The sequence below is a fragment of the Ascaphus truei genome, chromosome 4 (genome assembly GCF_040206685.1).
Source record: "Ascaphus truei isolate aAscTru1 chromosome 4, aAscTru1.hap1, whole genome shotgun sequence".
In the NCBI taxonomy this organism is placed as follows: domain Eukaryota; kingdom Metazoa; phylum Chordata; class Amphibia; order Anura; family Ascaphidae; genus Ascaphus; species Ascaphus truei.
In genome coordinates, this window is record NC_134486.1 from 297,263,465 (window position 1) to 297,284,514 (window position 21,050).

Genomic DNA, 21,050 nt, shown 5'->3' on the forward strand with positions numbered 1-21,050 from the left:
AGGGGGAAAAAATGTATGTGTAGCCAACACAAATTAGTAAAACAGCAATAGAGAACCAGAATTCCCCCAAAACAGAATGAGATTTCTACTTACAAGGAGTCTTGCCAAAATGTTATCATTTATTCAGGAACAATAGAGACAGACGTTTCAGGTCCAGCACCTGATGAAAGGTCTGTGTTGGTTATTGTTCCTGAATAAATGATTACTTTGTGGGAAGACTCCTTGTAAGTACAGCCTACATCTGTTTTGGGGGAAATCTGGTTCTCTGCTGCTGTTTGGCTAACACCAATAAAACATGCAATGGATAGAATCATTCACTACCTTACACAGATTTATGCATACACTTGAGATTAGACACATCACAACAATAAGGATTCCTTTTATAAACCTGAATGAGTGGTTTTAACCGCCGCAGAGGCAAAGCATACTTGCCCTTACAATGTGTGAATCCTGCAATAGTTCTACCTGTCACTTAAGAGGGACTATCACAAACTTATAAACGCTTCCCAGTTGAAGAGGATTGCCCTTTGAGCCCTAAAACTATCACTGATGGATTATGTGGAAAATGACAAATCGGTTAAGATAAAGCAGAGAAGAGACGATTAATGGCCACCTCTCTCCAGTGCAGGTTCAAACCCATGTTCAGGAGTACAGAAGGAATGCAAAGAATTCAGCACATCCATTAATAACTGAGCCGAATGGCAACAAACAATTGACTTTACTGACAGAAACGGCATACAGGTGCTGACTGCTAGGCAGTGAAGGTAAAAGACTAAAAGAGCGTGTTGTTCTCGGCCCTCTGCTTTGTAGGCCACATTGGGGATCTCATGTCCATACACTTCTCCATTTGTTTTTCTTTTCGCCAACAAAGGCCTGGTTGACATAATGAAAACTGAGAAGTGTTGGTGGCTTTAGTTACAATATATGAAGGATTTATACAATATTCATAGTGTTTTTTTTACACTTAATTTAACCCGCCCCCACAATTGAATAAAATCAGGAAAACATAGTGCTACTTTCCGCATTTGTTGATATTTCATTTATCTGTTCCACCTGAGATCATAATAGCTGTTTCTATGGTTTAGATTCTCAGCACACTGGTAAGATTGCCCCGAATGAGAAATAACTAACAAATAAGCTTTAGCTTCATTACTTGTCTCAATTTTTTACATTTGCAATGAACTATAGAAAGGATGCAAATACTAAGGGTTTCTCATCGCTCTTTAGGCAGTCTGTGTTTGTTATGTGTCTGTTTAGCTGTGTAGGGTAGCAAGCAGCGTATGCTGTGTTATTAACCAACACTGACCTCAGTTTCAGACCATGCCCAGCATGTTTTATTAACACCTTCAGTAGTGGATGGGTTAAACATAAAACAATATATAAGTATTTACAAGCTGCAAACTTTAAATCTTTGCACTGAAAATGAAAGTAAACGAACTACTCACAGATCATCAGGACAGTTCGTTGGGGACTCCATTCTCCGTCCTGAGCGTACCTGGTGTAAAACCTCCATGTTGGAATATCCCGGGTAAGGTTGCTGGCCCAAAGTAAAGATTTCCCAGAGCAGAACTCCAAATGACCTAAACGGAACAAATGTAAACTAAATTAGTTCAATCTTTTTCAGCAACTGGGATGTAATATAGTGGAGATGAATGTATGATGGGAAAATGTCGCCCTCTAAGAAACAAAGTATCCCTATATAGATACAATCTAAAAAAAATACTTCCTCCTATTTATAGGCAATTAATTTTTCAACAATGTTTTACTTTTAACAGTACATACTAAAAATAGTTCAATATTAATAAGAAACTCCTTAAAATAATGTTACATGAGCCTTACCCTCTACGTGGTTTAATTTGTAACATAATTGTCATAAAGAGCAGGGGTGAAAATTCTTTGGATGAGTGAAATGCGTGTCGGGTTCTAGTGGTTCCTCCTGGGGGAGACCGCAAAGCTCCAGGCCCACTATAGAGATAGCTCATAGTGAATATGTGTTAGATATTATTTCTTTTTTTTTTTATATATTCTTTTTATTGAGTTTTTCCTTTCCAAAGGACAAATTACAAAAAGACACGACTAACCCTAATAAAAACAAAAGACTTAAGTGAATAATTACATATATATTTCAATCCGATAATGTACATTTAGTTATATAAACAAAAATGCAAAGCCAACAACTATAAGACCATAACATTCTCCAAAACCTATGGCATGTGTGGCCCGATTTGCCTCTTACATTTTTTAGCTTGCATAGCATATAGTTTTTAGATATCAGCTAGCTCTTTTATCACAACTCCACGGGGAGATTCCCTGCCCTTAGATGTCAAACAAGTATTTTTACCATCACTAAACCACTTTGTAAATATTTTTAAACAACACGTGTATATTTTCAAATATTTAAGACACTTACACAAAAAGAAAATAATATGAAACTTAGCAGCACACCTTTCTAAGTGATCTCCCTCGTTATTTTACCCGTTTTATTTACAAACCTCACCCGTTCTCATTTCTAGGGCTTTCACAGGTCAGTTATCGCTAAGTATTAAATATTTTCAAGGATACCCCCCGTCCCCTCCTCACTCTTTATGCGGAGTTGTCTTATTTGATTTGACTTTTCCGGCAAAAAAAAATCATAATTGTTTCTTGCAACTGAACGGTATCTATACATTTCTCCTATTTTTTTTTAATTTTCAGAATCTTTGCTTATGTCATACATCGTCTTTAAATTTTCCCGTTGTCATAATATGGAATCATTATTTTGTTAATTGTTCGATAGAGGGAGCACTTTTACCTAGCCATTTCCTGACAATCAATAATAATAGGTCTATCAAAATGACTCTGTCCCCTATATTCCACATTCCCTCTTGGTTTAGCTCTGAATAGTAGTCTCAAAATCTAATTCAACTTCAATGTTCACAACATTTTATATATTTTCTGGTTTTATACAAAAAATAATTGATCTATTCACAGATCTAAAGCATATGCTTTGGATCTGCTTCTCCCATACTACACCTAGGGCACAATCCTTCCTTATTTGACATAAATTTAGCACACATTTTTAGGGAAACATATGCCTTATGTATAATACTAAATTAAATGTTTCTGAGATTTGCAGCCTCTGTTACTTTCCTTGCTCGATTATACTCATCATATAATATATTGAGTGTATCTAATTCCGGAACATCTCTAATACAACTATTTGATATCAAATTCCCTAACATTGTCTAATGCAGATCTAGTCCAATATCTGCATTTTAGGAAAGGTAAACTTTTGTTTCAGATCATGAAATGGGTATAAAACAATTTAGCGGCTGTATTACATCTCTAATTTCACATATTCCATGGTTGTTCAGGTTTTGAAACATGAATCCGACATACCCTCTTGGAAATCTAAATGCCTGCATATCGGTAAGTATCCTGTGATTTTGCGGATTAACATTTAATAGTCTATTTAATTACGCCCAGGCCCTTAGAGGGGCTTTTATTATTATGTTGTTTTTATTATTTGGCAGCAATTCCCATTTAGCGTGTGGTTAGTGCACTAAATTCAGTAGAAAAATCAGTGCAGTTTCCAACCTCTTATTTATGTTTGAGTTCTGTATGTATGTATGTCTCTTACCATTTTACTGAGGCAGGCCATATTAAACCATTCCAAGTAGGGTAACCCAATACCCCCTATCTCTTTGGCCATTTGTAGCTTCTATTATTTAATTCTGCCTTTTTCTCCCCTTCCAGGTCTTTTTTTTAAATTGATAATGGTAACATCTGCAGAGGGTATGATGCTCAGAAAACTGCCAGACTTATTCTTCCGAAAATTGATAGACGGATATATTCCCTCTCATCTAGTTCTTTACGAATTGTTTGTATTTTGGTTTTAAAGTTTATTGCTTTGTATATTGATTCATTCATTCTATTTTGAGAATAGCTGATCTCACACTTTTATTCTAATAGCTAGTAGGGAAAAACATTTCAACGAGGGAAAGTATTATTAGTACCATCTGTCTTACTGCACTAGAGGTATTATTGCTGTGATACTATTGGGATTTACTTTGGAGAAGGGTAGACTGGTCTTTGTTTTGAATTCACCAGAATAGTTGTCATTGATTTCTATCTTCTGTCTTCACTAAACATAGACAAGGAATAACTTATTCACAATAGATTTTCTTTTATAGAGCACATTTATTTCAACAAGCACAAAAGGGATAGTACACAGCTGAATTCACTCTGCTATATATTATTATAGTTATTGTAGTATAATCTATCTTTCTCTCTAGTCCTAAGCAATAATTACATTACAAATTAAACCACTCCCTTAAAGGTCAAAGCTTAATTAACATTATTTTAACTTAAGGGGTTTGCTATACTTGTGGGTTTTTTTTGTTTTTTTTTAAGTAATTTTTATTGTGTAGTATTAAAAGTTACATTTTATTGAAAAATAAATCTTTGAAATATACTGTAGGTGGGGAAGTATTTATTTTAGTGCAACTATATGGGGATATGTTGTGGTGTCTCAGAGGGTGACTATTACTTAAGTAATAATCCCCGAAGAACAGGGCATTACTGGCCAATAATGCCCTGACTGGAAGAGTTGAAGGCCCGAGACGAAGCCGAGGGACTTTAACCCAGCCAGGGCATTATTGGCCAGTAATGCCCTGTTCTGAGGGTATTATTACTATTATAGGCTAAATGTAGGCTTTTTTTCATAAATAATAGACAATTTTGTATAGTTATAGATTTTTATTAAAATAAAATGGTAAATACATTAAAGCACCTCTATATACACTTACACTGCAGTCATCTATATCCACACACTGCCGCCCCCTCTGTGTACACACACACACACACACACACACACACACACACACACACACACGCAACATCCAAACTCTGCTGCTACACACACAACAGCACCACACACACTGCTGCTGCTCACACATACACACAAACCCTGCAGCTACGCACACGCACACACACACACACACACAAACTGCAGCCACACAGACACTGCAACTACACACACACACACACACACAAACTGCAGCTACACACACACTGAGCTACACACACACACACAAACTGCAGCTACACCCACACACAAACTGCACCTATACAAACTGCAGCTACACCTCACATACAACACACAAACTGCACCCATACAAACTGCAGCTACACAAATACAAACTGCAGCTACACAAATACAAACTGCAGCTAAACACACATACAAACTGCAGCCACACACACATACAACACAAACTGCAGCTACACACACAAACTGCAGCTACACACTAGACAGACAGAAACTGTAGCTACATACACACTGCAGACACACTTACTTTGCAGCTACACACTCTCTCTCCCTCCTCTCAACCAAGTCTGTCAGCTCTGTTCATGGAGGGAGGAGGAGGAGTCACAGCCTGCTACTTCTTCCTGACCAATCCCCTGCCCTGTCTCAGAGCTGTTCCTTCCTCCTGACCAATCCCCTGCCCTGTCTCAGAGCTGTTCTGACAGCTGATTGGCTGGACAAACTCATTGGAAATAAACACATTGCAAGCTGCAAAAATTCCGAGCATTACTGATCGGATAATGCCCGGAATTTTAACCAATCAGAGAGCAGGGATTTCAGTAATGCCCAGAATATTACTGCTTTAGCCTATAATGATGTATATATAACAATTGGCAGACAGCACCACCTACATAAAAATATATCTCAAAAAAAAATTAAAGCAACGGAGACAGGGAATCCCCACCAATTCCCACATAACAAGAAAGTGGACCATAAAAAGTCCACCCCGCTCTCACAAAAATGCATACTAGTCAAAAAATGGATAAGAAATTGTATTTTTACTAATAGAAACAATAACAGTAAATACAGAGCTAGAGTGACCCTACATAGTACAAAAAAACAATATAAAGCACAAAAAAGGGGGGGAAACAAAAATAGAAAAATCAGAAAAAGATAAAACAAAAGGCACAAAGTCAATAGAATAAGGGGGGCAACATCGATGTTTCCGGGTAGAGACCCTTTCTTCTGGCACATTCCTACGTATTTAAAAAAAAAACGTAGTACTTCCCTTTAAATGTTCGAGTCCCATCCAGAGCTTCCAGCGGATTATTTTAATCCTTCTGAGGATATAGAAGATAGCACTCCGGAGGTCTCTGCATGTCTCGCACGTGTGCTATGACTGATATATCTCTTTGTTGAACCCCTCCACCATCACAACTAATAATCTTTAGAGTGAGTACTGTAATTGGAAGCAGAGCAAGGATATAAAGCGGGGGTGGGGGAGGGGAGGTGAAATGGAGTATGATGTGGACTGACTTTTCCAACCAGTCTTCTCATAGCTGCATTGGCTATATTAGATTTGATTAAAAAATATTTAAATATTTCATTTGAGATCATTTCTAATAAAATATTTGTTTGTTTTAAGATTTAGAGTAGTCGATTTAGATAAATAAATAATGAACAAATGACAGCCGGATAACAATGTTGCACATATAGCAAAACAAAACATCTGAACTAAGTGAATGCAAATGTAGCCCCTTTACCCATGTCTAAGGGAACTACGTGTGCTGGACACATGTCTGGCGTACAGGAGGCCTGATCCTCCACCACTGGGAGCCTGGGGTAATCACGTTCTATCTGGTGACAGCGCCTCCACTTGGGAGGGATCCTAGCACAGCTGAATAACCCCTTCCCACACAGTAAAGGAATAAATATACACATGGTGGTATAACAACTTATCTTTACTGATATATGTAACTCTAACACATAACTCTAACACGTTGAGGATCTCTTCTATTCGCAGTAGAGTATATTGGTCTGGAACCTTACGACGGTTCAGGGTCCGATAGTCTACGCACAGGCGGACGGACCCATTTTTATTGCATACTACCATGATCGGAGAGGCGTAGGGCTCCGAGATTCAGTTACGATGCCCACCGTCTCCATCTCGTTCTGGATGGTCACTGTGATTCTTCCAGGAACTGAGGACTTCCATTCTCTTAACTCTGGGACAACCTTGTACCCTCTCTTGGTATCTTCTTTGGTCGTAGTCTCTAGGGTGAAGTAACCAGTCGGCCTCGTCACAGCCCAGATAGCTGCACACCATGGTCATGTGCCTCACTCACCCTGGTGGGATCTCGGTCAACCCCTTCTCATTATTGAATAGTTCACCATATCCCTCTTGGGCCGAGATCCTACAGCACTCCTATTTTAGTACCGGATGGATCCGTAGAGAGGATAGGGGTAGCTCGCCGGCCTCTTGTAGATAAGCCCGGATCACTGCCCGCACCACATCGGCGTTGGTCCCCAATATGATTGGGGAACTAGGATGTTCCTGGGGCTCGGGACATATCAGAACCTCCACCTCCATGGAGTGGGTCTTGTTGATGTTCAGTTGCGGTATGTTCAACCGTACTTGCACTACACCGTCAATGGGATAGTCTTCATTGCTAAGACCCCACAGCTTCATCTTCTCCACCGACTGCATGGGAAGATGCTTCAGATGCTGGTTGTAGAATGGGCAGTAGATAATGGTATCCAGTAGAGCAGAGGAGTATATCCCTTCCACTAGAACTCTTACAATGACGGCCGATCCCACTTGACTGTAAGCATCTGGTTCAGGTGCTTCATCAATGCTGGGCTCTGGAACACTCTCCAATAGCGTGGAGAGCGATTGCATCATCTGCACAGTGAAGGCTGAGGCCCCAGATGTGGGTCTTCTTGGCTTTGGACAGTTGCCACAGTTGTAGCAGCGGGTATCGCGGTTGACATCGAGGCCAGGATAGGAGCCCGACTTCCTAGGCACACTGGGTGCGGAGACAGGCGCCACTGCAGGAGAGGTTCCCTCTGCACTTTCTGTCTCCTTGGACATCGTGGCCGACGCCCCTTTTGTCTCTTCTTTGCGGGACTCCTTAGACTTCTTAGGAGCATGAAAGTGTAACTGAACCTCCTGCTTCCTTATATGGTCCATCAATTCCATGAAGCTGGGGGGGGGGAGGGAGGGGTTGCGGCCCGAGGGGTGCCTCGCATTATGAGGGCTTCCGGGTGTAAGGTTAGAGATCCTTTCATGAGCTGTTGGAATCTGTACTCATTTACTACAGCGGCAGGGATAATTTCCTTGGAGAGCAATCCCCATTAGGACATTTGCAAGCATCTTGTAAACACAGAGAGTTCTTCTCCCTCTTTCTGGCGGAGAGCACGGAATTGAGCCAGGAGTTCATCCTCATCCTCCTTGCCAGTATAGGCCTGAGTGAGGAGTTCAACTAGCTCTTGGGCGGGGACTTCTCCCTCGGTCTCGCGGTGCATTTTTTTCCAGTTGAGCGGCTGGGGGCCGTAGACATTCGACTATTCGCTATCTCTTTATGGCTTCGGAGCGGACCATTCGTTGAGCACATGTAGGGTATGGTCCTTTCAGGTTCCAAACTCTTTCTCGCCGATGGGGGTGAGGGTTTTCCCAGAGAAAGCTTTAAGTTTGTGGTAGGTTGTGCTGGGGACAGCCGACTTATTTTCTCTGCCAGCTGCTGCAGTACTCCGGCGAGTTGCTGAGCTCCGTCAGAACTGCTAGTACTGCGGTGGCTCTGTCCGGACTGCCGACTGCCAGCTTCGCTGCGGCTAGGGCTCCCCAGGGAAGGGACCGATGTGGTCTCCTGACACTCTTCCATGCTAGGGATGACGCTAGGCAGTGGTGGGATTCTGCCGGTTCGCACCGGTTCGTGCGAACCTATTCCTGGAATTTCCCAACTTCGCAGAACCGGTGCATTAGCCAGTAGTAGAATCGCTTGTTTCAGAGCAGAAGCAGAGCAGGATGGCAGAGGAGGTGCGCCATCTAGCGGTCTGACCGGAACTTCTTGTGTCTGCAGCTAGAGTACTCCTCACCTTGTGCTCTGCCTCAAGAGATTCTTCTACGAGGCCCGCTGCCGCTGCATACCATCTCCCCCTGCCCATGTCTAGCCATGGAGGAGGGGGGGAGAAGATGTAAGAGGGACTGAGGGAGATGTGAGGAGATGTGAGAGGGACTGAGGGAGGTGCGAGATGGACTGGGGGAGATGTTAGAGGGACTGGGGGAGATGTGAGAGGGACTGGGGGAGGTGTGAGAGGGACTGGGGGAGGTGTGAGAGGGACTGGGGGAGGTGTGAGAGGGACTGGGGGAGATGTGAGAGGGACTGGGGGAGGTGTGAGAGGGACTGAGGGAGATGTGAGAGGGGATGTGAGAGGGACTGGGGGAGATGTGAGAGGGACTGGGGGAGATGTGAGAGGGACTAGGGGAGATGTGAGAGGGACTAGGGGAGATGTGAGAGGGACTGGGGGAGATGTGAGAGGGGATGTGAGAGGGACTGGGGGAGATGTGAGAGGGGATGTGAGAGGGACTGGGGGAGATGTGAGAGGGGATGTGAGAGGGACTGGGGGAGATGTGAGAGGGACTGGGGGGGATGTGAGGGGGTCTGAGGGAGATGTGAGAGGGGATGTGAGAGGGACTGGGGGAGATGTGAGAAGGGCTGAGGGAGATGTGAGGGGGGCTATGAGAGATGTGAGAGGGACTGGGAGAGGTGTGAGAAGGGCTGAGGGAGGTGTGAGAGGGACTGGGGAAGATGTGAGGGGGATTGGGGGAAATCTGAGGATGCTGGGGGAGATCTGAGGATGCTGGGAGAGATCTGAGGATGCTAAGGGGACAGGGGAGATCTGAGGATGCTGAGGGGTACTGGGGGAGATCTGAGGATGCTGAGGGGTACTGGGGGAGATCTGAGGAACCCCCCTCCCTGCCCCCCCGTGCGTTGTTCCTTCCAGCTGTCAGAAAAAAAGCTTTCAAAACTTTCACATTTATACTTGTACTGCTAGCAGTTCCACTTTTGGACATTGTATTGCACTGGGTTCCCCTGTTCTCCCCCCCCCTCAATGTCTCCCTTCCCCCCTTGTCTCTCTCCCCCCCCCCTGGTCTCTTTCTCCCCCCCATGTCTCTTCTCCCCCCCACATGCGCAGTCCTGTTCAACTGAATAAAACATTTTTTTGTTACAGGTATCCATGAAATCAGTGCAAAATATGCATATATATGTGCAAAAATATATTGATTTGTATTGGTTCCTCTGGTCTCTCTCCCCCCCCCCCCCCCAGTCTCTCTCTTCTCTCTCCCCCCCCGGTCTCTTTCTCTTCCCCCCCGGTCTCTCTCTTCTCTCTCTCCTGTCTTGCTCCCTCTTCCCCCCCCCTCGGTTTCTTCTCCCCCTCCCCCCTGCCCAATAAGGGCCGTTCGGCGAGAGAGAACCTGTTGCTAAAATTCTTGAATCCCACTACTGATGGTAGGTGCTTCCGCTCAGGCTCTGCGTTTGGGGTATATGAGTGACTTCCACCGGGTGGGGCTTCATGGAGCTGTAGAAACTGGGGAGCATTGTCCTTTGGTACACCGCCATGGCTGTCATGAACCGTGCTCCACAGCAAACTCTGGTCTCTGTCTCAGGGTGTCGCGCAGGTCAGGCAAGGGCAGTGATATTGGAACCTGGCTTATGGCGACCAAGTGACGGTTCTGACTGTCTTTGATTTAGATTGGGCACCCCAGGTCTAAATCTCAGCAGCGCCTCCAAATGTAGCTCCCTTTCCCCATGTCTAAGGGAACTACGTGTGCTGGACACGTCTGACGAACAGGAGGCCTGATCCTCCGCCCCTGGGAGCCTGGGATGATCACGTTCTACCTGGCGACAGGGCCTCCACCTGGGAGGGATTCTAGCACAGCTGGATAACCCCTTACCAGGAACCCACACAGTGAAGGAATAAATATACACACAGTGGTATAACAACTTATCTTTACTGATACACATAACTCTAACACATAATAGCAGTACAGGCCCCCCAATGCAATACCCACACACAATGTATATACACAACCCGGTGAGATCCCCCAAAGTACTGAGGTGCCCTGGGCACCTAACCACTCGGTGTCCACAGAGCCAAGCCCACCCCAAAGTGTGTGGAGTAGCGCTACCCACTGTGTGTGTGTGGCCGTTGGTGCACTTATTGATACCTTCCTGGTCTCCGTTCAGACTAGGATAGATGAAAGATGATGGATCCACAGGCCGCAACTTGATCCCACGATGTGGTCTACCGGATTTTCTTTTTTTTTATTGTATTACAAAAGGCATCACTTAAAGTTTAACCCATAATACTCATTTTAGTAACCATTTTTGTTCATTACAGATATCCCATCAGGCCTCCTCATGTAAATTTACAGGTCCCACTTCATGTGACTGAAAACGAACTCATTGACATCTAAATGTGCTGTTGGATGTGATGATGTACGTAGGTTTTGTTTGGAAGCTACAAATGTTGCAGGTAGAAGAACTCACCATACATCAGCACGACTGGTAAATATCCCATCAATCAAACTTTCAGGTGCCATCCATCGAACAGGCAACAGTCCCTCTCCTCTTTTCCTATAGTAATCATATTTATACACATCTCTGGCAAGTCCAAAATCCCCAATCTTCACTGTCCTCGCTGGGTTGTCGTACTCTTTCACAGATACCAGGCAATTGCGAGCAGCCAGGTCCCTAAATGGGAGGTGAAAGAGTGTGTATTAAGAGTTAGCTTAGTGGTAATAACTCTGTATATGAAGTGGGGGAGCCTAGTTCAAATCCCAGAGTCAGCTCTTCTTGCGGCCATAGATAAGTCCCTTTACTAATCGGTGCTACTGAAAGAGAGGTTCAGTGAGTGTGTGTAAGCGCCGCCGCAGCCCCTGCCGGATCCCGCCTGGTTGACGAGTCACACGGCAGAGCCACTCACCCGTGCACTGCCAAGCCGGTCCGCGCACGCTCTAAAGTCTGCCATCGGCGCCTCCCATAGGCAGGAATCTCGGCCGCGCGCCCGCGTGACAACAGCCCCCTACGCCGCACATCGCATACGCGCGCGTGTCGCCCGGCACCCAGTCTAGTAGAGACCAGGAATGCCTCACCTGAATGCTGTTTCAGCCACTTACCTTCCTGGTGCAATTGGAGGATCAGATCACACCCGTGCAAGGTAATTGGATCCTTCTCCTTATATATACCTACTCCTGTCTGTTCCTTCAACGCTGAGCATAAACTCCTGTTAATGCATTGTGCTCACTGCTGCTGTTTCGTTGTGCCTTGTACCCTGCTTGCCTTGACCTGTCTGTTCTCTCCTGTCCTGACCTTTGGCTGTTCTACGGATTCCCACACTCTCCAACGCTTGACCCCGGCTTCGTCCCTTGACAATTCTACCTTCGCAAACCCTGGACCCTGGCTTATGGATATCTACCATCCTCCACTCTCCAACACTGAACCACGGCAAGTACCCTGACCTCTCCAACCCTACTACGCTATACGACTTGAACTACGCATTCCGGACCAGACTGCGTGGTTGTGGGTCGGTGTCTTTCCATCCCCACCTCAGCCCCGCGGTCTTCAGTCCTGTTTGTGGTGAGCGCAGCGTGACAGTGTGAAAACAAGAATGCTGACTTTGAAGCAGCTGGACCGGGTTCAAATCCCAGCATCGACTCCTTGTACAAGTCACTTTATGTCCTTGTGCCTCAGGTAACAAAATTATATTTTAAGCTCTTTTGGACAGGGATTAAAAGTGCCTGCAAAACTCTGAGCACAGAGCTGTAGCACTTTGCAAGAAAACTATCATCACTGTATAGGAGAAAATGATATTATATATGCTGAACACAGGGCCACCAACAGAAATCTTGGGGCACTGGGGAGACACTGGAGGGGAGGGCAGGAGGGGTGGGCAGGAGGGTGGGGTATTGGCCTTGGGGGGATAGGAGCAGATGCCTGGGGGGAACAAGCAGGGGCCGATAAAGGTGTGAGCCTGGGGAAAGGGAGGGCCAGAACAGAAGGGGGAACCCAGAGGACTACATGGGCCTACTTGTGGCCCGAGGAGGGGCCCAGCTGAAGGGAGAGGTAGGCCTGCCCAGTTGACATTGCAGGAAGTGAGGCCCAACCTCTTGTCCAGGCCCACTGGGCCCTCCAGTGCAGCGAGGCCCTGGATATTTGGTTGTGCCCCCCAACCCCCACTGTCACTGGACCTGTCTTAACCCACCTTCCGGCTAATCAATTGAATGCTGAAAGGTATTTTTGAATATTGCTTAGTAAGAATGGGCCTTTAGCCCCCTGGAAATCAAAAATATCTTGCTTTTCAGTCAGGGACTTAATGTGCCTGCTTCTGAATGGGACTCCTGCTGTGTATATCTTACGGGCTGCATCAGTCTGTAAGAGACACACAGTGCGAGTGGACAGAATCAGTCACTCTCCCTGCGCACCTCTAAGGCCTCATCCCCACTGCTCATGGCTGGGCCCAGTAGGTACTTGCACGCCTGTAGAAAGCACGATAGCATTATGAAAAGACAAGGATTTTGTCTTTCATGCGGCGACAGCGTCACATGGTTTCCTGTAAACCACTGATAGTGCAGATAGGTTAGACCAATGAGAGGGAAGTATTTCAAACCAATGAGAGCAAAGTCTGGGGATACGTGACGTCATGGCCGCGCTCCCACCGATGCGTGTCTAAACATAACCCCTAGACCACTGATCGCGGCCGAAAGTGGTGCACACTCCGTCAGGCGCTCTGACGCGCACGCACTGATTGGGGCCATAGCCTAACAGGCGATCGCACAGCTTTTATTTTAATAACATAATATTGAAGAAAGTGGGTCTCCGGATCTGAACCGCATTCATTTCTGCCCCGGGGAACCCGTTGCTTCCTGAGTGACATGCTCCCGCAGTATGGGGTGTCGGTATCTCCACAAGTTTAAATGTCCCGGTCAAGTGGGCCATGACGCGGGAGAATTAAACATGCAGGAGATACCAGAAGAAGGTTATTAATATTATTTGGACCATTCATTGTGTAAACAGCAGTTGATTAACTGGCAAAGGGGATAGTAAGAGGATTTTGATATACGCTTTTTTTGTTTGCACAATTGTTTAAATATACAGTAAAATGAATGACTTGTCATTGAAAAAGTACAGTAACTATTTTACAAAAGAACTTAAGGGTACCGATCAGTATTTCCCAAATAAAACATACTGTACCTGTGGACGAAATGCATTCTCTCAAGATAGGCACAGCCTTTGGAAACGTTCTCTGAGATTTCCAGAAGATCCAGTGTTGAAAGCGATGGATTTTGTAGCTACAAGAAAAATTGATAGTAGGATAATATTCTAACCTTCCTTTTTTGACCGATCTCAAATTGAAAATAACTCAGCATATTTTCTTCTTGCATAGATGCACAGACACGTGATTTATTCTGGTTGTGACTGTCGTTTTTTTTAAACCCGCCATCTTGAAACATCAGTTAATAGTGAGAAACCAGCACTCACGTGAACTTTTCATTAAAAGTCTTTATTAGGTGCAATGGCCACAATTTGGGTCCCACCTTATTCTATTCTCAGTGAACATCACCCAAACCACACTTTAGTAATACACAAAATGATACCAAACACATGCTTGGTACTTAGTTTGTATATGAGTTGAATGTAGCGTTATTATTCCCAAAACATAAGCAGGGTTCTAATACGGGTATTGTATAAATTAAACTCCACCTTTACTGAGTTACTGTATGCAAAACATGCAATTAACAGTTTAGAGCAAATGGATCACGTGTACTTACAAGCGTATTTGCTCGAGCTCCTCGCACGTACGAAAGCAGATCTCCACCATCCATCAACTCTAGGACAATGTACTGAGGCTCGTTAAATAGGCAAACTCCAAGCAGCGTCAGAATGTGAGAATGGTCAAACTGGCTGTAAAAATAAAGTGAACAATGACATCATCAGGGCAGTTAAGGGACTGTAATGATTGTCATCAATATGATGGAAAAGAAATGCACAGGATTCCTCAGCTTCCATTATTTACCCAAAATGTGTGTGGCACAACCTAACGGTGTACTCATTACTAGTGGCCCACACTTTCTGAAAGAGTACCTATAGGGCAGGGGTTCCCAAACTGGGGGGTGCACCCCGCTCTTCCCCAAAACATTTAAATGAAATGCGGGGGGAGCGCGCAAGGCCTCTGTAAGTTCCCTTACCTTGACTCTGGCGTTTCTGACATCACAATGTCATGCGACGTTGTGACATCAGAAACGCTGGAGACAAGGTAAAGGGGGAGGAGAGCAGGCAGGGGGGCGCAGCCGAAAAAGTTTGCGCACCCCTGCTATAGGGTAAGAACAATGCCTTATGAAGCAGTTAAAATCCTAGTGGCAGCTCCTTGTGACTTTGGGCGAGTCAATTATATCCCTGTGCATCATGCACCAAAACCTACATTGTAAGTTCTTTGCGGTAGGGACTGATTACACAGTAAAACATTTATATGAAATACTTTGTGCACTATCAGCGGTAGATAAAAAAAAAATCTGTATATTATTACTAATTTTATCTCCCGTTATTTAATTATTTTGCTGCCCTCATGATGTTGACATCACAAGTGCCATACGCCAAGGGCACTTACAGTGTTCAGGGAACATCATGTTGTTTTTGCTAATTTTCTAGGGTGCAATCTGTTCACTGTTTTGGGGATGCTCCGTTTCTGCTTTATGTCATTAGGGGGGTTGGCCACGACTACATGATCACTACCAAAGCAATCATGTGGTTGAGATTCTTGAAGTCCGGTTTCACTTTGCTGCCATAAGGTTCCCAGGATTGAAAAGGGGGGAAACCTCCTTAAAGAGGGGGATTTTTAAGTCACTGCATTTTTAACGTTTCAGTGTTATCCCTTCTCTCTGTTTTTTGGTACTATAATAATCTAAAACCTTTCCCTGCATTTAAGTCATAGCCACAGAGATAATAATGGTTAAGTTAATTAGATCAATGTAAAAGGTAATGTAATTTAGCTAATTAGTGTAAGGGGTTAACAGACTTAAGGGGTTAATCGGGTAGGATCACTCTGGTATTGCCCCTCCCCCTTATGTGATGTAGAATCCCTGGTGAACAGTGATGTCATCATAGGCAGATAGAACGGTACATATAGCTGAAACCAATGTTCTAGAAGCAGGTTCTTTGGAGTTTCAGTTAGACAGCCTCACCATGAGTCGTGTATATATGTTTACGTGTATAGTAATGTGTATTAAGGATGTCCTGTCATCATTTATTGTTTTTAGTTAAAGAACGTGCCCTATTTAGTAATGGCTCAAGATTGTTGTCATGCAGGAAAAGGAGCAGGCAAGTAATGATCACAGAGAGTAGTATGTGTCCCCCAAAATGGGTCCACTTGAGATGAGGCATTATAGACTTTACGTAGGAGATTGACAATCTTACCAATACTAATGGGAAAACAAAGCATAAGTACCTCCCCAGCATAGGAGTGAGAGCTACCACGGGAAGAAGCACAGAGTAAACATATTGTTTGCGACCAGTTAATGTCCGAAGTGACGTCTGTCTTTTGTATGGCAAGCATTATAAACAGATGTGAATAAATCTGTTTGTACTGTACTATAAAAGTTCCTGGCACCCATCATTATTCTATAATATCCAGGCCCTGCCAGCAGTGACCCGGCACCCTTAACAGCTATGAGAGACTGAGTAATGCCATGTATATAATCCATCTAACGTAAACCCCTTTAGAGTCAGGCAAGGAGGGTTACAGTAAAATTCCAACTTGTAACATTTATATTTAAAGATTGAGTCACTTTTTACAAAAATGAAATCTATATTTGTAGCAGGCAAATCAACCTATTTTTAAATAATATGTTATCTACATTCTTATAAAAATAGTCATGATGCTTTGTGAGGGAGTGAAGAAGTTAACTCCCTCACTGTTCCAGCCATAGGAGACCACACCCTAGCTTTCAGGTCTTCTAGGGTGTTCCAATCAACTTCTGAAATGAACCAAGGAGTTTAAAAATGAGGCAGCAGACTCCCTCTCACTGTTCCAGAACCTACAGGAGAGTAGATTCCCAAAGGATTTGCCTGGGAACAGCTTGGACTCATACCCAGCACCAAATCCAAAGCTCCTAGCCTGCAAGGAACCCGGGCTACAATTCCCAGAAGGATTGCCTGGGAACAGCTGGAACTCGCACCCTGCACCAGAAGCAAAGTTCACCAGCCTGCTACAGTAAGGAAGCAGGGCTGCACTACCTGCAAGGTAGCGGATTCCCAGAAGGATTGCCTGGCAATACCTGGGATTCACACTCAGAACGAAAGATAAGGACATTTTATATTGTTCCAGGTTGATGCTGTTTTTCTGTCTGATCTTTGCAGTGCTAAAGAAAGTATGTTGTATCCTGTTTTTCCTAATCCGGGAAATAAAGTCCTTTGTTATGGCGAGAAACTACTGTGTGGACTCCTCGCGGACCCTATCTACAAGTCCAATACGTCATATGGTTACAAAGCACACAATGTTACAGAATCTGGATCACTCAGGTGATCATTTCCATGAATTATGCATGTTTACATTTTCGTATCACATAGTCTTATTGAAAAAGTAAGTCACAATTTGCACGCTTTTATCCTTTCTGTGCGCTATCACTATTAGCTTGTCAGTCAATATTACAGTTAAAGCACTTTACTACACAGCATTCAATTACAATTCATAAACAATATAGTTACATCAAAATAACATAGGCCGAAACAGTTAAAGTAGCTGCATTGAGCTCAACTATATTTCATTGTTGAGCTCCTATATACCAATGCTGTGTCTACTCCCCAAAATGCTGTTCTCTTCTTACAGGAAACATCACCTATTACATACATTTCAGTACAGTATATACTGTACATTTAAAAAGGGTGTTCTTACTTCTTGCACCAGTGTTTACATATGAAGATAATTGACATAAATTCCCTGTTAATCTGTGACTTCACACAAAAAATATTTTTATAACCCTCCCTGCCCAGGTCCTAGGGAGATCACATCGTTGTGCAATGTTTGGTAACTCAGCATGGATTACCGTGACTGGCTTCAGGAGGCTGGGTGATTACATAGCAAGGGTGTGTAATAATGGGCGCCAGGAACTTTGTAATACAACAGTCTTTTATTCAGGTTCCCAGGCAAACTATAGGTGCTGCGCTTCTTTTTAACAGACATACACGATTTCGGTTGCTTCCAATAGTGCCCGCACTTAACACTACAATGGAGGTGTATTCACTAGCTTATGTCAGACCCGGCCCCCCTTATTACTTTAGTGCCATCTTCTGTATTAACCTGGGTTGCCTGGGGTCCTACGGGAAAACTCAGGGGGGGGGGGGGTCCTTTGCAGTTGGTCACAAGACTGTTAGCCTGTTTGGGAACTGCCACTTCTATACCGACTGATGAGGAATCTGAATGCGGACTTGCAGTTAGAGACGATACGCCGGCACCCGGGAGCCCTCTTTCTTGAAGCCCTCTGTGGCATGCTGTTTTCCTACAGTATGTTTAGGATCTGTAGAACTCCATCTGCTTTCATCTGGGATCCTAACTCAGAGGCACTGTCCCTATCTTCAGCACAACAATATAAAAGGGGCCTGGTCTGGGTTATTACTTTAGGAACATCTTTATCTCTTCTCCCCGAGGCACCCCTCCTCTTGTCCTCCTGGGAACCTAACCTTCCCCTCCTCTATATACTCCTGGTGACGTCATGATCTTATAGCAACACAAAGTGGGGGGCCGATACACTCCAACCCTCTAGTAACCCCTTAGGAGGGGGGTTACATAAATATAGTTAAGAAGCAGTATATTAAGCCCACTATTTAATGTGGAAGCTAGAGTAAATTAGATGCGCACGCCAAACAACAATTATTCCATTCCTGTTACGATAATTTGAGATTACAAAATATTTTGTATTTTTTAAATTGTGACATTCTGGGATTTATGATAATATGCATTCTAACCCAAAAAAAAAGCAGATGCTGAACATCTAAAACTTTACAACAAGTGACAAAAGTAATAAAAACGGCTTCATGGGGGCTTTTACCTACACATCCCATAACAAATACATTTGTGATTATAATGACAGAAGCTTAATGGAGCCTATCAAATGTGTTATGTTTTTCGGCCATGAATTCCAATTACGTGTCAATAGGGATAACCTTTGGTGTAGGCAATGATACCTCATCAAGTGTGCTTCCTTCAGGAATTCAGCTTTTTCATGGTCTGTCGCATCTTTCTTTAGAGTCTGTTCAACACAGAGACAAAACAAGCTATTGTCACAATGCCCTTGCAGTGTATAATGCAGAATAAGGCATCAAATTGCCACTAACCTACTTCTACAAATGCTCACATCCAGACACACGCCTCAAGCAAAAGACACTTCGTTCAATGAGCAAGACATTTCCCTTAGGGATATTATTGCATACAGGGCAAGATTTATCACACATTGTTCTATTTCTCGTTCTCTCCTCCTATTTCTTAATAGGAAGGTTAGTGCTAGCAATTGCAAATTCCTCTACTCTCCGAACTCTAACACAGCAAATAACATGCACATTTCTGGTACAGTAAAATCCCAGAGTAACACAGCAAAGAAGCAAACTGTACTTGTATAACTTGACTCCTATTAACCTTTACACTGCCAGGGGTCCGGCGGCACAAAAGTACCACTGTACCACTAGCCCGTCTGCGTCATGTAATCTCTTCAGGAGCGATCACGTGACGCAACCAGGCGCTGGACGCCGTTAACAGATGTACAGGAGGCTCAACTTCAATCGTGCTGGTCACACCGTTGGAGAGGTCAGCTCGATCTGTCCCTAAAAAATGACCAAGTGACTATGATGTATGGCGCTGTAAAGTTTTACGGCATTATGCATGAAGGGCGTCACGTAACAGAGTTTCTTTAATGCAAAACTGGTTTAATTCCGAAATTAAAAATGACACCAGATTTATCAAATAAATAATCCCGTGGCTTTCTTTGATAAATCCGATACACTTTTTGCGCTCAGAATGTCACCCAACGTTGAAACGTGACACCAAATCATCTGTAAAGCAATTTTTTTTACAGTTTATATTATGAATTAGGTTTTCCTCAGATACATACTGTAGTACCATATACCTAGTATAGTAACACGATTAGGCCTAATATGTCAAAACCACACAGGGAAAATGTATTAAGCATCAATCACATCCTGACATTCTTAAGATACATGGAGGGGTATTCATTAAACTGTGGTAGTGCCTATTGGGAGACAGTTAAATGAATAAGTCTGGTTAAGGTGAGTAACTTAAGTACACAAAAAAACAAAAAAAAAACAAAGAACACAGCGCACAACACTCATAGTGCATTAAATGATATCTTTAGTAACCAAAATAAGGAGGTAAGTATTGTGCGTACATTTAAATAAAATTAAACAAGCATTTCAGGGTTATTGTTACCCAAACACCAACGGACGCCCGTGATGGTCTCGTGGCTCTCTCCTTCTCACTCCAACAACCTCGGTGTTGGGCCTGGACAATCTCCACTCCAATCGCCGGTATTTCAGCCTCTCGCCTTGGGGTAAGGCTAGTGCAGTCTCAGCAGTCCAGAATGACCTCCGCTTGTGTGCGCAATGCCCGTCACTGCATAGGTCTCGTTTGCAACGGAGCAGCGGAGCACACGCTGTTTGGCGTCCTGGTCGAGCACTTCCGGATCTGTGACGTCATACAACCGCGAGAGTACGTCGCGAGTCTGCAGAACACCGGACCGGTTCTCTGGGAGTGCTGGGTAATAGAGGGTTCGCAAAGTTCTTAGTCCAACGCGTTTCGAAACCGCATGGGTCTCTTCATCAGGGAATAAAGACTAATCAGTCTATTGGCATTTAAATACCCCTCGTGCGTCACTAATTGGTCCCTCCATTAGGGATTAAACCAATCGCAACGTAGCGGGGAGGAGTCAAAGAGCTCCATAGCAACTGAGAATGCATCCTAACAAAACAAACTAAAATCAACTTTATTTATACAAATATTGACAAACAATTTATAAACGGTGACTCTAAAATAAAGAAAAAAGAATTAGTACACACTTATATAAACAGATGCGTTTGAACATATGTGGTGATTTGAAAAACCACCAAACCTAATAATATTTGAAAAGGAAGCACGAACTAAAAAATCATTGGATAGCTTAAAACCTTAAAATACAGTTAATATAAAAAAAAATGTAAAAATT

General features: G+C 43.8%; 1 protein-coding gene across 3 annotated transcripts in view; it reads right to left on the reverse strand.

The window, feature by feature from the left end:
* Positions 1-21,050, reverse strand: part of ROS1 (ROS proto-oncogene 1, receptor tyrosine kinase) — a 184,461-nt gene that overhangs the window by 29,509 nt on the left and 133,902 nt on the right. For 2 of the 3 annotated variants that reach the window (XM_075597730.1, XM_075597729.1), the window contains exons 36-40: positions 19,024-19,088; positions 14,616-14,748; positions 14,038-14,135; positions 11,335-11,538; positions 1,446-1,580 (exon numbers count right to left, since the gene is read on the reverse strand). In XM_075597730.1, the coding sequence (XP_075453845.1) occupies positions 1,446-1,580; positions 11,335-11,538; positions 14,038-14,135; positions 14,616-14,748; positions 19,024-19,088 (635 nt within the window). Of the gene's footprint in view, positions 1-235; positions 893-1,445; positions 1,581-11,334; positions 11,539-14,037; positions 14,136-14,615; positions 14,749-19,023; positions 19,089-21,050 lie in introns of those variants that run through there. The other variant, XM_075597731.1, reaches the window with a different exon arrangement.